This window comes from Takifugu rubripes, chromosome 1 (assembly GCF_901000725.2).
Source record: "Takifugu rubripes chromosome 1, fTakRub1.2, whole genome shotgun sequence".
Taxonomy (NCBI): domain Eukaryota; kingdom Metazoa; phylum Chordata; class Actinopteri; order Tetraodontiformes; family Tetraodontidae; genus Takifugu; species Takifugu rubripes.
In genome coordinates this window covers 7,990,058-8,008,161 of record NC_042285.1, presented here as the reverse complement: position 1 = coordinate 8,008,161, position 18,104 = coordinate 7,990,058, and the positions used below count along the sequence as shown (strand labels likewise).

The 18,104-nt window shown below is 40.8% G+C and overlaps 1 protein-coding gene across 1 annotated transcript in view; it reads right to left on the bottom strand.

Moving 5' to 3' along the window:
- LOC101076389 (growth arrest-specific protein 7-like) overlaps positions 1–17,065 on the bottom strand; it is a 45,817-nt gene extending 28,752 nt beyond the window's left edge. The window contains exons 1-4 of the mRNA XM_029836054.1: positions 17,028–17,065; positions 16,919–16,953; positions 16,581–16,714; positions 16,318–16,501 (exon numbers count right to left, since the gene is read on the bottom strand). Of these exons, the coding sequence (XP_029691914.1) occupies positions 16,318–16,501; positions 16,581–16,714; positions 16,919–16,953; positions 17,028–17,034 (360 nt within the window). The 5' untranslated portion in view covers positions 17,035–17,065. The remainder of the gene's footprint in view (positions 1–16,317; positions 16,502–16,580; positions 16,715–16,918; positions 16,954–17,027) is intronic.
- Positions 17,066–18,104: the final 1,039 nt, after the last annotated feature.

The window sequence follows — 18,104 nt, the reverse complement described above, 5'->3', positions numbered from 1 at the left end:
TCAATTCAATTTAATTCAATATAATGTATTTTTGTATGTATTTCTATGCTCTACCCCTCTCCTCTCCCCCTCTCCTCTCCTCTCCTCTGCTCTCCTCTCCTCTCCTACCTATTCTTTCCTGTACCTCTCCTCCCCCTTCTCCTCTCTCTCTCTTTACCCAGCCGGCCATCAGCAGGAGGGTCCCCCTACATGAGCCTGGTCCTGCTCAAGGTTTCTTCCTGTTAAAGGGGAGTTTTTCCTTGCCACTGTTGCTTGTCTGGGGTTAGGCCCTGGGATTCTGGAAAGCGCCTTGAAACAATTCTGATTGTAAAAGACACTTTATCAACCTAGCATGCATATGTCTCAACTGTAGGAGGAAAGCAGAGCAACCACAGCAAAATCCACAAACATATGGCAACACAATGCAAACTCCAAACATGATGGTGAGGTGAGGGGGGAACAGTGGTGCTGTGAGGTGACAGCGCTGGCCAAAACAAAACAACAGCCACTCTTTGCACTTGTATGTTTAAACAGAGACCTTAAATCCAATTTTTATCACATCAGGATTTTTTAATTTTTCATTTAATTTAATCCGTTTAGCAACTAACGGTCTTCTAACGGTGTCTGTAACGCAGCTACCGTGAAATATACGTTTGTATCAGCTACACACAAATTACGTTTATGCTTTTTTTAGTCAAACAATGAACAATCTAAAACTCCCCGATGGCCCACCTCTAAAATCTTCTATTTTCATCGCGGTGGCGATTGCTTTTGCCTTCAGTCTGATTTGTACAGCGGAAACACCGCGGCCGCCTGCTCTCTGTGTGTTCACCCAGTCTTCCAGAACGTTTTCAAGCTCGGGCCACCTGCGATGTTTACGTCTAAAAGCTTTTGTTGTCTTTTTGCTTTGGATCAGTTCTTTATGCTGGCCTCTCCACCTTCTCGCCATTGATTACCGTAGATTACGTGCGCCAGCTCGATTTCCTTCTTCAACCACCAGAGTGATCGCTTTTAACTTAAAAGCAGCATCATATGCTTCTTTTTTTTTATGATCAATTTTTTTTTATTTTCAAGTAAAGGCAAAAAATACAATACAGAAGGAACAAGCCTAAGGCCAAGAACATGCCATAGGACAAAATACAATAGAGACACTACAGAAATTAAAATAAATAAAATAAAATAAAAAATAAAAATATGTATATAAAGAAAGAAAGACAGGACAAAAATAACATCACATATTGACAAAAATGGAGGGAATTGCACTTAAAAAAGGGGGAAACGGCAATGGAATTATATTAGAAGAGCTAGAGGAGATAAGATTTTATGTCATGCTACTCAAAGACTCAGCGGCGATACGCCATATATTGATTGTAGTTTCATTTGCGCAGTTAATCCGAGCAGTTGAAAGCTCCATGTAAATGACATCGAGCAGGGACAATACCCAAGATCGGGTGGTCAGAGAGTGAGGTGGTTTCCAACGAGTTGCAATCATTTTTTTTGCTGCTGTTAATCCAGCAAAAATTAGTCTTTTTTTTGGTTTGGAAATCTTAAAAACTGAAAGATCATCTAAGATCAAAACAGGTATAGTTACAGGCACCACTACATGTGTCAGGTCAGACAACTTAGCAGCAACATTCTTCCAGAAACTTTGGACGGGAGGGCAGTCCCAAAACATATGGATGTAAGTGCCTAGAGCTTTCAGAGAGCATAGTGTACAATATGGGTCATTGGTAATTTTCATATGATGAAGTTTAACAGGGGTAAGGTATGTTCTATGCAAAAAGTTAAAGTGGATATGTTGATGGTCTGGGTTGCGGGATGCTTCCGTTATACTGGACCAGACCACATTCCAATCAAACTGCTGAGCAAGGTCAGGACAATCTTTTTTCCAAATTATCTCGATGGGGAGTGAGGCTGGGTCCCTTTGCAAAAAACGGTATAGTTTAGAGACTACGCCCTTAGCTCCTTTATGTTTAGTAAACAAGTCTCTTAATGGGTGGGTAGGTAAAGAGCACTGCAGGGGCACACCTTGTGCTTTAAGTGCTGATCTTAGTTGTAAGTAAAAGAAAAAAGAGGAATTTGGCAAGTCAAAAGCCACCCTAATATCATTGAAAGAGAGTAACCCAGAGTCATTGCAGATATCCTTAAGATAGCAAACACCCCTCTGTTGCCATTGAGGAGCAGCAATAGGCCGTCCTCCTATTAAAATCCCATTATTGTTGAAAATTGGGGAAAAGGGGTGCCATTTGCAGGCCAGACGACAGTGTGTCTCAACTTGTCTCCATGTTGATACAAGGTAAGAAATTAGGGTGCCAAAACGTAATTGACACTGTTTTTTTTAGAAATGTTGCTGAAGAGAACATCCTGAAGAGTCCATGGTTGAACTGCATTGCTTTCTAGCGTACGCCAGGAGACAGAACAATCAGGATTAAACCAGGAGAGTAAGGGCCTAAGCACAAATGACCAGAAATATAGCTTAAAGTCAGGTACCGCCAAACCTCCATCCTCCCTCCTTCTCTGCAGGACGGACATTTTCAGACGAGGGCGCTTTTTGTTCCATATAAATTTGGTGGTTGCAGATTGGAGCTTGCTCCAATGGTCAGATGGAGGAGGGAGGGGAATCATAGAGCTAACAAAGTTAATTCTAGGCAAGATGTTCATTTTGATGACAGAGACACGGGCACGGATAGACATAGGAAGATCAACCCACCGGTCCAAATCCCTTAATGTTTTGTTTAGAACTACAGAGTAATTATATTTAGTGATCTGGTTTAGAGAGGGGAATATTTCAATTCCTAAATATGTAAAGTGTGGTACTATGGGGATGTTGATTGGAAGAACAGAAGATTTAGCAGCCTCATTGAGATGTAAGAGAGCAGATTTGGACCAATTAATTTTAAACCCTGACAAATTCCCAAACTCTTCACAAATAGCCAGTAGGTGTGATGCAGATTGAGCTGGATTTTCTAAGAAAACTAAGACATCATCCGCATATAGCGACAGCTGATGTTGGGTGTTGCAGACAGAGATAGGCAAAATCAAATTAGATTGACGAATTGCTTCGGCTAGAGGCTCCAGAGAAAGTACAAATAATGCAGGGCTGAGCGGGCAGCCCTGGCGTGGGGACCTGGAAACTGAGAAAGGAGAAGAATACATTTGACCAGTCAAAACCTGAGCGGAAGGATTTGAATAAAGCGTCTTAATCATTCCAAAAAAATTCTTGCCAAAGCCCATTGTCTCTAAGACAGACCACAAGAATGGCCACTCTAGACGGTCAAAAGCTTTCATGGCATCCAGCGAGAGTACAGACATAGGTGTTTTGTTGTCTGTTGCTGCCTCAATAATGTGAAGAAGACGCCTAACATTATCAGTTGCCAAACGTGACTTTATGAAACCTACCTGGTCAGGGTTGACCAGCAACGGCATGTAACGTTCAAGACGGCGAGCAAGGAGTTTAGCAAAAATCTTCAAGTCAGAGTTTAGGAGGCTGAGTGGACGGTAGCTCGAGCAATCAGTGGGGTCTTTATCCTTTTTTCAGCAGTAGGGAAATGAGGACTGTGTTAACATCCCTCGAAAATCCACCCCTTTCAATCGAGAACACAATCATATCTAAAAGAAATGGGTCCAAATGTTCCCAGAAAGTAACGTAAAATTCAGGAGGGATGCCATCAATGCCTGGTGATTTCCCTTTCTGCATTGTTTTTGCAGCTTTTTCAAGTTCTTCCAGGAGAATTGGTCTTTCTAAGTGAGAGGAGTCAGTTCCTGATAGTTGGGGTAAACGTAATTGATTTAAAAATCTGTCACATTGAATTTTATCCAAGGACACCTCTGTTTTATATAGCTCAGAATAAAAAGTTCGGAATGTGCAATTTATCTGTTTAGGATCAGTGCTAGTGTTGCCATCTGCCAGTTTAATGGCAGGGATGTCTGCAAAATGGTCATTAGCTCTGATTCTCATAGCCAGGAGATGGCTCGATCTGGCACCATGAAAATAATATTTTTGTCTGGTCCTGTGAATTTGAAATTCGGATTGCTGTTTCAAAATGTTGTTGATTTCCTTTTTAATTATTGTGCGTTGTAGAGCAACTGGTTCTGTAAAATTGGATTGCAAAATGGAGTCCAACCTGGTAAATTCTAGTTCAAGATTTTGTAAATGAAGGGATCTTGATTTTCGTGCATTGGAGCTAAATAAAATAGTATTGCTTCTAATAAAGCCTTTGATAGCATCCCAAAGGATTCTGGGGTCCTCCACAGAACCAACATTGAAGTTGAGAAATTCTTTGAGGCCTGAAACAAATTGTTTGGTGTATTCTTCATTTTTAAGTAATGAGGTATTGAAGCGCCATCTAACAGCGCGTTTGGAGACGTAATTCAAAGTTACAGAGCAGAAGACACGCTTGTGGTCTGAAAGAGCTATTGGGAGTAAGGTTGCAGTATTGACAAGTTGAAATAGTTGTGGAGAAGCGAAGAGGTAGTCTATCCTAGAAAAAGATTTGTGGCGGCCAGAGAAGAAAGTATAATCTCTGATGGTGGGATTGACTAACCGCCAAATGTCCATCAGGCCCAAGTTATTAGCCCAAGATTTTAAAGCATTCGTGGCCATAGACTGGCCTCCCGATGAGGTTGCGCTAGATCTATCAGAAACTGGGTCCCATACTGCATTAAAATCCGCTCCTACAATGAAAGAGTAATCCGTCAATTCTAGCATTTTTGTTGTGATTAAATTATAAAAATATTTTCTGAAATCATTAGGGGCATATAGAGATATAAGGGCTATCTTCCTTGAGTGAACTTCTATCTGAGCTATCGCAACTCCACCCGATTCATCAGCCCAGGATGTTGCAGTTTTTACAGGCAAACTACGTCTCACAACAATGGCCACACCTTTAGTTTTTGTGTCTGCAGAGGAAAATGCTATAGTGTGAAAAAATCTGTCTGCAGAACGACCCATGTCAGCCTTCAGCAGGTGTGTCTCCTGCAGCAGTGCTATGTCAATGTTTTTTCTTTTAAGCAGAGTAAGAGTGCTAGTACGCTTATGGGGAGCATTCAATCCACCACAGTTCCATACTAAAATGTTAAGATCACCCATGTTCTAAGAAAAAAGCTCTAGGCACAAACAAAGAGAAAATGTTACCATAGTCCTCCTCCATTAATAGTGCAATCACAAGTGTATTTGAGAAAGGGTCCCTCATTAAACAATATGGATAAAACAAAGACAGAACAAAAAGAATATGTAAAATAAAATATAAAACACAAAAATAAAAGAAAAAAGAAAACACAATAAACATGCATACAAAAGGCAAATAGTTAAGTAGGCCTGTGATCATATTGGATATGGGGCAGCCAGGGTAGAAGGCCCAGCCCGGCAGTACAATAATAGAAATGATTGTAGCATACAGTAAGACTAGTATTTAGATGTTCACTCAAATCGCGCCAACAGCGTCAAAAACAAGTCAGAAAAAATAAGATAAAGAAATCTACCACTCCTAAGGGAAGTGAAGTAGCTTATATATATATATACACACACACACCATAAGCGAACAATAACGTTGTGCTCATTTACAAATTAACATTGAGATACGTACAGAGCAGGTGCAGGGCACCTATCTCGGGACAAAGTAGCTCTGGAACCAAAGTAACAAGAGTAAACACCAATCAAAGCCAGTACACTATACCAACCGATATGAGATCGGTGCAGTCAATTCCGGTGAAAAACGGAGTAGAACTCGGTCTCGTAACAATAATACTCGAGAATGAGCTGCGTTTACGGCAATGAAGCAATGTTATTCTGTACCGGAGCCACTGGGTTCGTGGGTCGCACCAGCGTCCAAAAAGTCTTCCGCTTCTTTCGGCGACGTGAAGGCCTTGACCTGGGCACCGTCTTTAATTTTGAGAGTGGCCGGGTAGAGCAGAAAAAAGTCCAAACCTTTAGCTCGAGCTGTATCCATAGCTCGTTGAAAACTTTGACGGCGCCTGACAGTGAAGTTGCTGTAATCCGGAGAAAAGCGAATCTTCCGACCGTTGATGGAGAGGGGATCCTTCTTGGCAGCACGGAGGATGGCTAGGCGGGAAGAGTAGCGAAGCACGCTGAAAATCAGGGTGCGAGTAGCACCACGAGTGCGGGCACCGTCGCTGTAGATTCTGCGTGCACTCATGATCTCAATCCGGGTGTCGCCAAGAGTGGGGAACCACTTAGGGAGAGACTGTGAAATAAACTGGGTAGTGCTAGAGCCCTCAAGCCCTTCGTCCAAGCCAATGACACGGATGTTGCAGCTTCTACTCCTGTCTTCCATGTCGGCTAGCTTAAAGTCTATGGCCTGCAAAGCCCGGTCGTGCTTGTCCACTTTGCTACAATTGCTTCCGACAGTAGTTTTCATTGAGTCTACGTCGGATTTAATGGCATTGAGGGCAGTCGTGAGCGTAGTTAGCTCAGCTTGAATGGCACTTAGCTTCACATCGTTGTCTTTCCCCAGTTGTTGGATTTCGGAGAGCCGTGGCTCCAGGTACTCTCGTTGCTTCTGCATCATGTACTCGGCAATTGCGTCGACGTCGGTGTCTCGAGAGACGCTGGGGACTTTTTTCTTGGAGGACATCAGAGGCATATGTTTTGTACCACCCCAAAATGTCGAGCTAGAAACCTGTAGCTACGAATTAATTAACAATTTGACAACGCCGGGCAGAGAGCAGTAAGCCTAGGCAGCCATCTTGTCCAGCCGATCACGTGACTCCAGCATCATATGCTTTTCTTCTAGTATTTTCCACGTTGATGAGGATTTAGTAAAAATGACCAATTCAGTTGTGATAGTGCGCCACGAAAAAAAACATAAATAAGCCACACTGTAGAATAAGCCGCTGTGTTTAAAGTGTAGGAAAAAAGTAGCGGCTTATAGTCCAGAAATTATGGTAATATAAAACTCCTCAGAGGAAGCTGGCTGCAAATATTAAATATTATTATTATTACATACTATATTTGTTCATTTCTGCAGTTTCAACAGAATGGATTTACTCTTGATTAACTCACTACTTGATTGACTGAGTGTATAGTGTGTGCACTGTGTCTGTCAAGTCCTGTCTCGAGTGTGGGAGCTGATTTGTGGTGGGCCCTGTGGAAACATCTGGATTAGGAAAGGGGGGGACTGTTGGGTCAAGGCCCTCCAGCTGGAAAGATGCATGCTGGGGAAGTTCCTAGATAAACATACAATGTGGTTAATAAATTGCTCCTGGGCTATGGCGACAATGTGAAAAATCTTCCTATGAGATAATAGTCACACCACACTGTCACAATAGTGTGCAATGTTTCATTTTCAACCAGCTAGTGGCATCCACCAGGTAAAAGCTGATTTTACTCAGGTTCCCTTGTCTACCACCAAAATAAATCTCAAAGATTATCAGGCCAACTTTACAACTTCATGCACCACAGTCTATGTAGAAATCAAATTTAATTCTTAAAATACATCCACAAACTGTATCTTTAAATAACACAGCTAGGCTAAGGGTGCTTGTTTATAGATAACCATGGTTGCAGTTTCCATATCACTGGCTCACATACAATTAACAAGAGCAAATATATGCTTTTGTTTTATTCTGACATCAAGCTAATTTAATTAGTGCCACAGTATTTTTTTGTGAGAGAATGTTAAAGTCACTGTTCAAACCAAAATAATGCTTTAAACTAGATGGCAGTTTTCCTGAGTTTTACCAGGTGTGACGTATTTAGACTTATTTATAAATTAGGTAAGTCATTGCTTGCTGCTGTTTGCTGATCACTGGATAACCTGACCTGGTGAGGTAACCAGCCAAAGCACTGAATAAAATGTTTTACTCATATACAATTCCAGCAAAATGTGATAAGCAGAAACCTGAACAAAGAAGTTTAACACCAAGTATCTGTGTTCAAAAGAAGTTTAACACACATACTTTTAGTTATTTTGATTTTTTTTTTTTTTTACGGGAGCCAAGAGTGTCACAATACATGACTCACAGATTATGTCTGCACACTATTACAGTTAATCTTTCCAAAGCGGAAAGTGTGTGGTATGTTTATCTACCATGCATAACTGTTAAGACATTTAATACTGTATACAGGCATGCACTGCTTTAACAGCAAACAAATTCCAGCTGTATACACACCAGAGCAAAGCAATAAACCACAAACCAGGAAGCAGACCAACCTATCTATAGTCTGAATCCTCTACTACTGATGGAATTTGTACTGTGAGGAATATTCCTAAATTGGTTGTTCTTCTTGCTTATCATTTTATTGAAACAGAGTGTGACAGTCAGGGGGAAGTGTCTGTTTCCTATTGTTCACTCGTGAATCCCTCCACCTTCCCTTTCTAGGGCAACGCTGTCACATCTGCACACCACCAGTCACTGAGAAGTTCACACACAAATGGTGAGCATAGACACAGCTGTTTGGCACTCAGAAAGAAAACACTGTGAGAGTAGAAATACGATGCTGGCATCCATAAAGCACTCTGGTCGTTCTAAATATGTCAAATGTTCAACTTAAATGCCAATTTACTGGAAAAAGCCAAGCACTTTAACATAGTTCAGTTAAGACTAAATTATTCAGTAGGTGGATCACCATGCAGTTTGTATTTCACCACTGATTGGGGTCTTGAATTCATTTTTAGTTTTACTCTGACTGGCACGCAGTGGTCACATACCTACACAATTAGTTAACAGGGGAACAACCCTCTCTACCGTGTAAGCAACATTGTAGTCAAGTAAAGGCATAGGATAATCAATTTGAAGAATTAGGGTAAAAAGAAATGGTTAAGTTGATATTTGAGGAGAATATTACATTTAATAAGTTGATAATAAACTGGACAACACATATAATGGAAATCTAAATAATAATGTTAAACAGGATAATGATGTAATTTAAGATGTAAAACCTTTATAAACTTGAACTAGCATAATTCCTATAGCAACCATTAGCAACCAGCCTTGTGAAGCCCCTCTCCACCAGACAAGTCTAATTGTGACCAGGCTAAACTGCATCATAGAATGATGTTCATGCTTTGGAACAGAACAGAAAGTGGGACAGGTGATGCAAAGTGTAGCTAAAATCTACAAAAATAATTCGCATACCATGTGGTTACTCCAAAGCCTTGAATAAATTGTGTAGAATTTCTAATATTGATTGGTTACTGGTTTTGTATTCTGTCAAAATTTGACTTTCACAATTTCGCTTGATAGCCCTAAAAAAATAATATCTGGGTTACCCTATGGCAACAGTGCACTAAGGTAACTTTAAATATCATGTGTAGCTTAGAATGAAGCTAATTTATTACTTTCAGCATGTTATGCCATTGTAAGGTTTTTTTTATGAGGAAAGTAAGGAAAGATCAAAGTTTAATATTCAACCATGACATTTATATTAAAGATTTGATCTTACATATGTGGCAACTTTTTGTATTGCTGCATATGATAAACAGGTGTGCTCCTTTATAAGCATTTAAATTTAATACACAGCTTTATCATATTTGAGAACAAAACTGCAGTCATATCACTTCATGAGAGGATATAAATGTCACCATGGAGTCAGTAAATTAACATAAACTTAAAAATGTCTACATATGCTGAAGCATGACCAAAGGTAATACTTTTTTTTTTCTTAATCTGCAGAAAGGGTGCTAGTTTAAGCAGCACTGATTGCATAGTTGGTTTGGTGAACATACTGTACATTGTTGACTGTAATGTAACAAATTACGTTAGTTATGCCTTTCAAAACTATCAAGAACTGCTCAGAACCGAGCTCCACCGAACTAACATTCGAAATGTTACTCCTTGATGCTTAGGCCAGTTGTCCGACTGGACTCTAACCTCTTAGTTATGAAGTCTGAAGCTGGGGCCACAGCCCCGGGAGTCTTAGGATCTCATGTGCGAAATATAGCCTGGGAGAAGTCTTTTGGCTGCTAAAACTAGACGGACTGGAAAAGAATGTGTTGAAATACAGTATGTCACAAAACTGGAGTGAATGGAGGGGAGATAATGCAACAGGGCTAACAGGAAGACAGAGTGAGACGAGGACAAGGGGGAAGAAGGCCACTGGGGGCTGTGGTGCATATCTGTATTTGGAAGATATTGTTTTGGCTTCGGCAGATGGGGGAGTGTACTGTTAAATGTACAGGCAGGACATGCACGAGCTCACACAGCTGGTGTCCTGGTTCTGTGGGAGCATGTGCATTTTGCAAATTCTAGTAAGCTCAATCTTGCTCCATCCAGGTGACCTAATTTTTCCTCCATCTTTAGATTCTATGAGTGTTTTCTGTTCTGTCAGGACACTTTTATATTTCCACCTGATACTCAAGCTACTCTTTAAGAAAGAGCAAAAGGCAGCTTTCTATTTTTGCCTTGAGATGTTGTACATCATCACATTATACAGTTCATTGGTGTTTTAGATTCTGTGCTACAATACCCAAAAAACTTAAATCGATACAGTATTAGTGAGATTTAATTTCAGTTTGCCAGTTAAAAAATAAAATTCTAATCATATAGTATATTGCAGGTTGCCAATAACACAAGTTTCCTTTGGGGAGAAGATCCAGCCCATGCATTTTAACTGTTGCCAAGCAACAAGATGGAAAATAAATTACCTAAAATTGAAACTGCCACACTTATTTGCTTCTACAATGCTTTTTTTCCATGCTCAGAAGATTACAAATTGAGGGGAGAGCTTGATAAAAAAAACAGTCATGCTTCTTTAAACTCTTAATGGACTGGTATCACTAAGGGTGAACGGATAAATCTAAAAGCTACACCAGGCTATAGATAAAAATAAAAGTGTGGGCTAATTTTATTTTATTTTTAATGGTGTAGTTAGGTCCAGACTCAGCAAATGTTGCTCAGACTGAAACTCAATAGCTTCTTCTTTCCCCTCTCTGTTCCAAATCTGAAAAATGCCAAAATTCTTCTCCAACAAAGGGTATCATGTGGTTAGTGGCGTGTGTTCACAGTCTATTTATTAGCACGTCAAAAAATGACTCCAAGACAAGAATGGTTGTATATTTGTAAGAGTTCACTACTGTTAAATTTGCAGCATGCAGAGGAAGGATCTGTTGGGAGCTGTGCAGCCAACAGCAGACCCACTTTGACATACCAGTACATTAGTGCTAGGCTGAATCACTGTCCCTAACCTCATCCTTCACTCTTTCTCACCTCTTCCATTACACACACAGCAGGTGAGATATTACCAGGGCAATAATACCAATAACTGACGACTGACTGTCTAAATATGGTATCACAACCACAACCTAACATGTTAATTTCCAGTAGGCAGGTTATTACAGTGATTATTAAAGGAAGCAGCGATGACAACCTGCGGCTACTGAGTCATCGCTGGTGAATTCCAACTGCTGCCTTAACCTCCTTGAACCCCGTTTTCTTTTTATTAGATGAACAGTGAGTGATAATGAAGCAAACGCTGATCTGACTCACTCTTGTAGCTTATGATGCTTCGGGACAAAGTCGTTGTCACTCCAGCTCACAATGGGCATTTTAAAATCACATGGGAGCAGCAGAGTTTAAACTCTGTTTAACATCACAACATAATCTCTGAGCTGTGTGCTGTACAGAAATGAAATATTATCTTATCTTCTGTTCTTTAGAAAAGAGGTTACTTCATTAGAACCTTAGATTTCATCTACTGTGCATCCAAAAACAATTCATTAAAAACTAAGGAAAAATGTTTTACAACAATGTCTCTAAAAATACTCAAACTCTAAAAAGAATTGTGATTTTAATTGCTTTTATTAAAATGTACATTCAAGTGTTTGCTTCTCAGCCCAGTGTAGCAATGCTAAACTATTTGTTACAGTTTAAACAGAGCAAAACAATACGGTTGACAACAGCACTCACATGATGGGTTGCCACCCTAAGGGTTTCTGTTTCAAACCCAAGCTGCAGACCAAAAATTATGGACCTTTCCAGTGCCCAGGAGCCCTTGAGCAAGGTACTGAACCCTCAAATGCCTGTCAAGGGAAGCTTACTTCAATGATTCCAAGTGTTTTACATATGTTCATGAATTAAACAGAGTGTAAAACCAGACCCCCTGGCCCCCCAATCCTGGAAAATCATATAGTTGTCCCCCAGTACTCACACAACCTTTATGGGTAGTTGTAATTAAACAATAATTAAAAAAAAGTGTTAATAATAGATGCAGGATGGAAAAATCACATTATTATGTCACCACCTGTTTACTTAGCATACAGTAGTTTGATTTGAGGCTAAACTGTTGCTGCTCTGTGTATTAGGCAGGCTCCTTCAACTCACACATTAAAGTAGTCTCTAGAAGTGCCTTTTTTCACTTGAGGAACATCACAAAGATCAGGAAGCTGCTGACGCGGCATGATGCTGAAAAGTTAGTCCATGCATTTGTTACTTCCAGGCTGGACTACTGTAATTCTTTATTATCAGGGTGTCCAAACAACTCTTTAAGAAGCCTCCAGTTGATCCAAAATGCTCCAGCCAGAGTTCTGACAGGTATTGACAAAAGAGATCACATAACTCCTGTAATGGTGTCGCTTCATTGGCTGCCCGTTAAATTTAGAATAATTTTTAAAACCCTTCTTTTGACCTACAAGGTCCTCAGAGGCCTAGCTCCATCCTACCTGGAGGAGCTAGTGATACCATATCAGCCAAATAGACCGCTCCGCTCTCAGAATGCTGGTCTACTTGTGGTTCCCAGAGTTTCTAGGAGTAGAATGGGGGGCCGAGCATTTAGCTACCAGGCCCCCCTGCTATGGAACCAGCTCCCTGTCCAGGTACGGGAGGCTGACTCCATCGCCACTTTTAAGATCAGACTTAAAACCTACCTCTTTGAAAAAGCTTATTGCTACTAATTCTGTAGTTCCAGTTACTATCATAGACAGACAGATTATCATACTTAGGGGGTCGTCTAATCATTAGGTCACATCTTAGCTATGCTGCTATAGGCCAAGTCTGCCGGGGTCCGGAAACATGATCACCTGACAGGCCTCTGTCACCCCACTGGGTCATGGTTTCCTCTCCTCTCCTCTCCTCCTCCTCATCAAGCAGACTAGTTATGCTGATTCTTGTGTAGTTTTTCTGCTCCCCCCCCCCCCACCCCTCTATTTATTTACAGGTATCACCGCGTTCAGAGCTGCATAATGACCTCCGGCCCCGATGAAGTGATTGTATATTGTATTTTTGTGTGTGTTTCTGTGCTCTGTGCCTCTCCTTCTCCCTCTCCCTCTCCCTCTCCTCTCCTCTCCTCTCCTCTCCTCTCCTCTCCTCTCCTCTCCTCTCCTCTCCTCTCCTCTCCTCTCCTCTCCTCTCCTCTACCTCCCCTTCACTCTACTTCTCCTCTCCTCCACCCCTCTCCTCTCCTCTACTCCACTCCTCTCCTCTCCTCTCCTCTCCTCTCCTCTCCTCTCCTCTCCTCTCCTCTCCTCTCCTCTCCATTCTATCCTCTACCTGTCCTCTCCTCTCCTCTCCTCTCCTCTCCTCTCCTCTCCTCTCCTCTCCATTCTATCCTCTACCTGTCCTCTCCCTTCTCCTCTCTCTTTACCCAGCCGGCCATCAGCAGGAGGGTCCCCCTACATGAGCCTGGTCCTGCTCAAGGTTTCTTCCTGTTAAAGGGGAGTTTTTCCTTGCCACTGTTGCTTGTCTGGGGTCAGGCCCTGGGATTCTGGAAAGCTCCTTGAAACAATTTTGATTGTATAAGACGCTATATAAATAAAGATTGATTTGATTTGATTTGATTTGATTTGATTTGATTTGATTTGATTTGATTTGGTTCTCCTGGTTCAGCAAGCATGATACAAATTTCATAACTTTTCGGGATTTTGGATGTAAGTTAGTTTATATGCGACATTTATAAGTGTTATAAGTTAGATTTAAAAACAACAAATACATTGACAGAGGCAGAATCCAATATTTTGGATTCACCCCCAATAAGGACATTTGCTTGACAGTGTCCCGCACACAGTGCAGCACGGTGGTGTAGCGGTCATCATTGTCTCCTCACAGTGTGAAGGATTCCAATTCAAGCCCTCAGGGGGCCACTTGACTTATATGAATAAGAATTTTCTTTTATTTTCCCTACTGATGTTATTCTATAGCGTCACTGTTTTAAAAAGCCAATAGATTGTTTATTCATCTCTCATGACAAAATTAAGGTATGCTAGCATCAGATGTTTCACAGTCCATGTTGCAGTTCCAAAAGAATACAAGAATTGTGTGACACAGCAGATGGCAACATTCTGAGTGATTCATCATGTCTGGGAGAATGAAACTGCATGTAGAGCCACAGCCCTGATGATGACAGAACCAAAACAGACCTGCATTGTTCACGCTGCTAGCTTTGGAAACACATCTAGGTGAACAGCACACATCAGCTCGGGTTCATCCTCACATTAGCTGCAAATTCTCTGCACAGCTTTCAGATCAGTTCCTTATTTCTCATGTATACAGTACGACTGATACCAAAGGAACAGGAAATGTTGCCGTCCATTACCAGGATATGATATAGTTTCCAGTAAACCTAGATTTTTTCTGCTAATTAATATTTTTTCAACAAATGTATGTTCCAGGTCCAGTGGATAGGACTGCAAGGAACGTAATACAATATAATGTTGTATTTATGCAAAATCATCTGGGAATATGTATTTAAAGATCAGACACTCAAAATTACAAGAAATGTCTACAAATTGTTTTGTCGTAAGATGCATTTAATCAGCTGCTAAGACAATTGAATTCCCCAGTGTGCGGATTAATAAAATTTTATCCTAGTCTTCAGCTATGCCTTAAGTGTGTTTATGAAACAGGCAGCAATAGGCACATCTGAGCCATTGTTTTTGTTCCTTCTGGTTTGTCTTTAGCTTTAGCTGTGTCTAGGAGTCTTTCCAATGCTGAAGCTTTCAGCAGAGACCAAAACAAAGCATTGAATTGTCACATTTTTACACATTTTCCAGGACTTTTGCAGGAAAATGGTGGTGGGGGGTGACAGGAAAATGCATTGCTGGTGATCTGAAGTAGCAACATGACAAGCATCCAACAGCAGGGCTCACATGACACTGAGAATGTGTGATAAGCCAAAGTCACCATCAGATAAGCATGTGGTGTGTGGTTAATTTAACCTTGCTGGAGGGTTAAGCCTTTATCTCACGTTGCATCATTATTTCATAAAATGTGTCTACATCTGCCTCAGAGGTAGGACCTGTTTGCCCAAAGCTTTCTTCCTTATTGTCATCTCTTCAGTGAAAAATGGATTTCAATGTTTGAGGTCAAGAATATAAAAGATCTAGTGTCTGAAACACAGACTGCACATATGTCACTGGGTCAGAGTTCAAGGTCCCAGAAACAAACACCCAAAATACAAACAGTGAAATCAAAACAGCGAGGTCATAGATGTCTGTGGATTGTGGGAGGAAATCTAGATTCTAGAGGTGGAACGAACTCAGGACTTTTTTTTGCAATGACTGCTGACCACTGCACCACTATGACCAGTGGAGTGGTCAGAGTTCCTGAGAATTACATACACCTGAATGCCTCTCTTGTGCTTGAACATTTCTTACATTCACATCCTCTATAAGGGAGTATGGTAGATTTCCCTGTTAGTTGTGGCCCGTAAACGCCAGACCTCTACAGAAAACTGGTTTATGTTCACCTCAAGCTAAAAAAGAAAAAGTCAGAGACAAAGATTTAAAATTTGGAATAAATCGGAGTGTGACAAAACCTTCCATTTTCTAACAGGAGTATTCCAACAACTGGTTACAGAAAACCTATGGAACAGAACCAATCTGTTCCATTAGAAATGTGCTGTGGTATCATGATGTTGGACTAATATTAGTCCAAATTCAGAAGTCTGATATTGATATTTGACTTTTATGCAACCCTATTCCACAACCCGACTAAAAAAAACTATTAAAATGATGTTTTTGAATCTGTAATGTTTCTAAAATGAATATTTGCAAACTTAAATTAAAGCTGTGCTTGGAGAATGACTCGTTTTTGGGGTTTTTTAAAGCGTGTATGAAAGTGAAATGCTTTGGTTTGCAGAAACAGACAGTGAAGTAAGACTGCCTGGAAGTAGGGGATAGGTGTTGGCCGGAGAGAGCAGCCTGTCCTGTGCAATCAGGCGAACCAGAGAATGCGCCTGGAATGTTTGCGGAAGGAGGAAGTTTGCATCGAGAAGTGTGATAAGCACATGTGTATGTGTAAGCGCGACACGTCTGTGTGTCAGTGCTGCCTTTATCATCCAAAGAGTGGAGTTCCGTGACACATCCATGCAAGGTCTATGTCACGATTCAACTGCAGAGAAATCCAAACTTTTTACGTTTCGATGCAAACGTCTATCGGAGTACTTACCTCCAGGATCTGGACGTAGCTGGAGGGGAACCATCCTCGGTGTCCATCACGCTCTCCCTCCCACCAACCTCCAGGCAGAGCCTGGACCACTCTGATAATCTCCCCGGCATCGAAGCTCAGTCCCTGCTGGTGCTGGTCCCCGCTAAACGGGTACAAACTTCTGTAGTACGATCCAGACATCGGACTGCGATGAGAACAAAGGGGAAATCTTTCTGCGGGTAAACTGAAATAAAGTTCACAGTTCTGGCGCTCCTGTCGTTTACGCGCTGGTAAAGGAGTAAAACTTGGAGTAGACGGACAGGTTCTCCTCCTTCTCCTCCTCTCTCTGACGCCCTTCGTCGCTCTGCTCCCTTCCTCGTGCTGCACGGTCGGCTGTAGTCAAGTTAGGCAACACATACTGGAAATGAAACGAAACGACTTTTTAAAATAAAGACTCAAATGATTACACTCATTGAAACTATCAATACAGGCGTATTTTAAGGCTAAAACTCAGGCGCTACCGTTAAGATGTTAGCTCTTCTAAGACGATATTACATTTATTTATGATTGAGCTATCTGTTGATTTCTAGTGACTTATGTGTCGTTACGTTTTCAGTCTTGCCTGTTTATTCTTGACTTTTCTTTTGGAAGGCCTCACTACGGGTAAAGGTAATTAACATGTCACGTAATTATTACTAAGATTGTCGCTGGTTGTATGGCTCGAAGCTTACTTGTCATGATTTTTATGTTTGTTACCTCGACCTGGAGTTGTAACAGCCAGCGTTTGCGTGTTAGCAAAATACTGTACCTCAAATATGTATTAACGAGTTTTTGAAATTTTCAGGAAATTTTGATAATGGGCTAAGGAAGAGAAAATGATCTCTGGTTGTACCTAATACAGGAGAGACTGTGACCTTTGATCTTCCAATTTCAAGGGTTTTGATCATAAATCAACCTGCTATATTTTAAATACTATATTTCAAGTGTGTCATTATCTGGGGAATTGACCTGCTTGGCGAGGTCTGTGCTCTCTGAGTGCTCTTTCTCCCAGTTACATTTTTATTGAAGTAATAAATGTATTCAAATCGATCAGAAATGAATAGAAATAATAATGTTAATTTACAGTGGGTTGCATGTTCGCCACAACAGTGTTATATCGCCATCCAGTGGCCATGTTTCAAACTGTTCTTAAAACAAATAAATATATACATGACCACATACTGTCACCCTAAAAACCATCTTCCCAACCTAAATTTGAAAACTTCTAGATGAGTAGTTTCAAGCTGTGATGTGCAGCAGAGCTTCAGTAACAGTAACAGTAATACTTCAAATCCGCACCAATATTTTTACTTGACCCATTATGGCTTTGTTTCAGAAAAGAAATAACATGATTAGTGTAGATACACAAATGGAAATATATGAGAGTTAATTCTAAATTTTCTGTTTTACATAGAGTTTATTTCCTTTGATAAAGAACATGCAATTGTTATGCTGATGACACTCAGCTTTATTTATCAATTAAACCAGAGGAGACAGAGAAGTTAGTGAAGCTTCAGACTTGTCCTAAAGACATAAAGTCCTGGATGTCTTCAAATTTCCTCCTCCTTAGCTCAGGAAAAACTGAGGTCATGGTGTTTGGTCCTGAACCTCTCAGGGATAGATCAGATTACATGATCACTCTAGATGGTATCTCATTAACATCTCTGTGAGGAATTTTGGAGTAACTTTTGACCAAATTCTCCTTCAACTCACACATTAAAACAGTCTCTAGAAGTGCCTTTTTTCACCTGAGGAACAGGTGGAGGAGC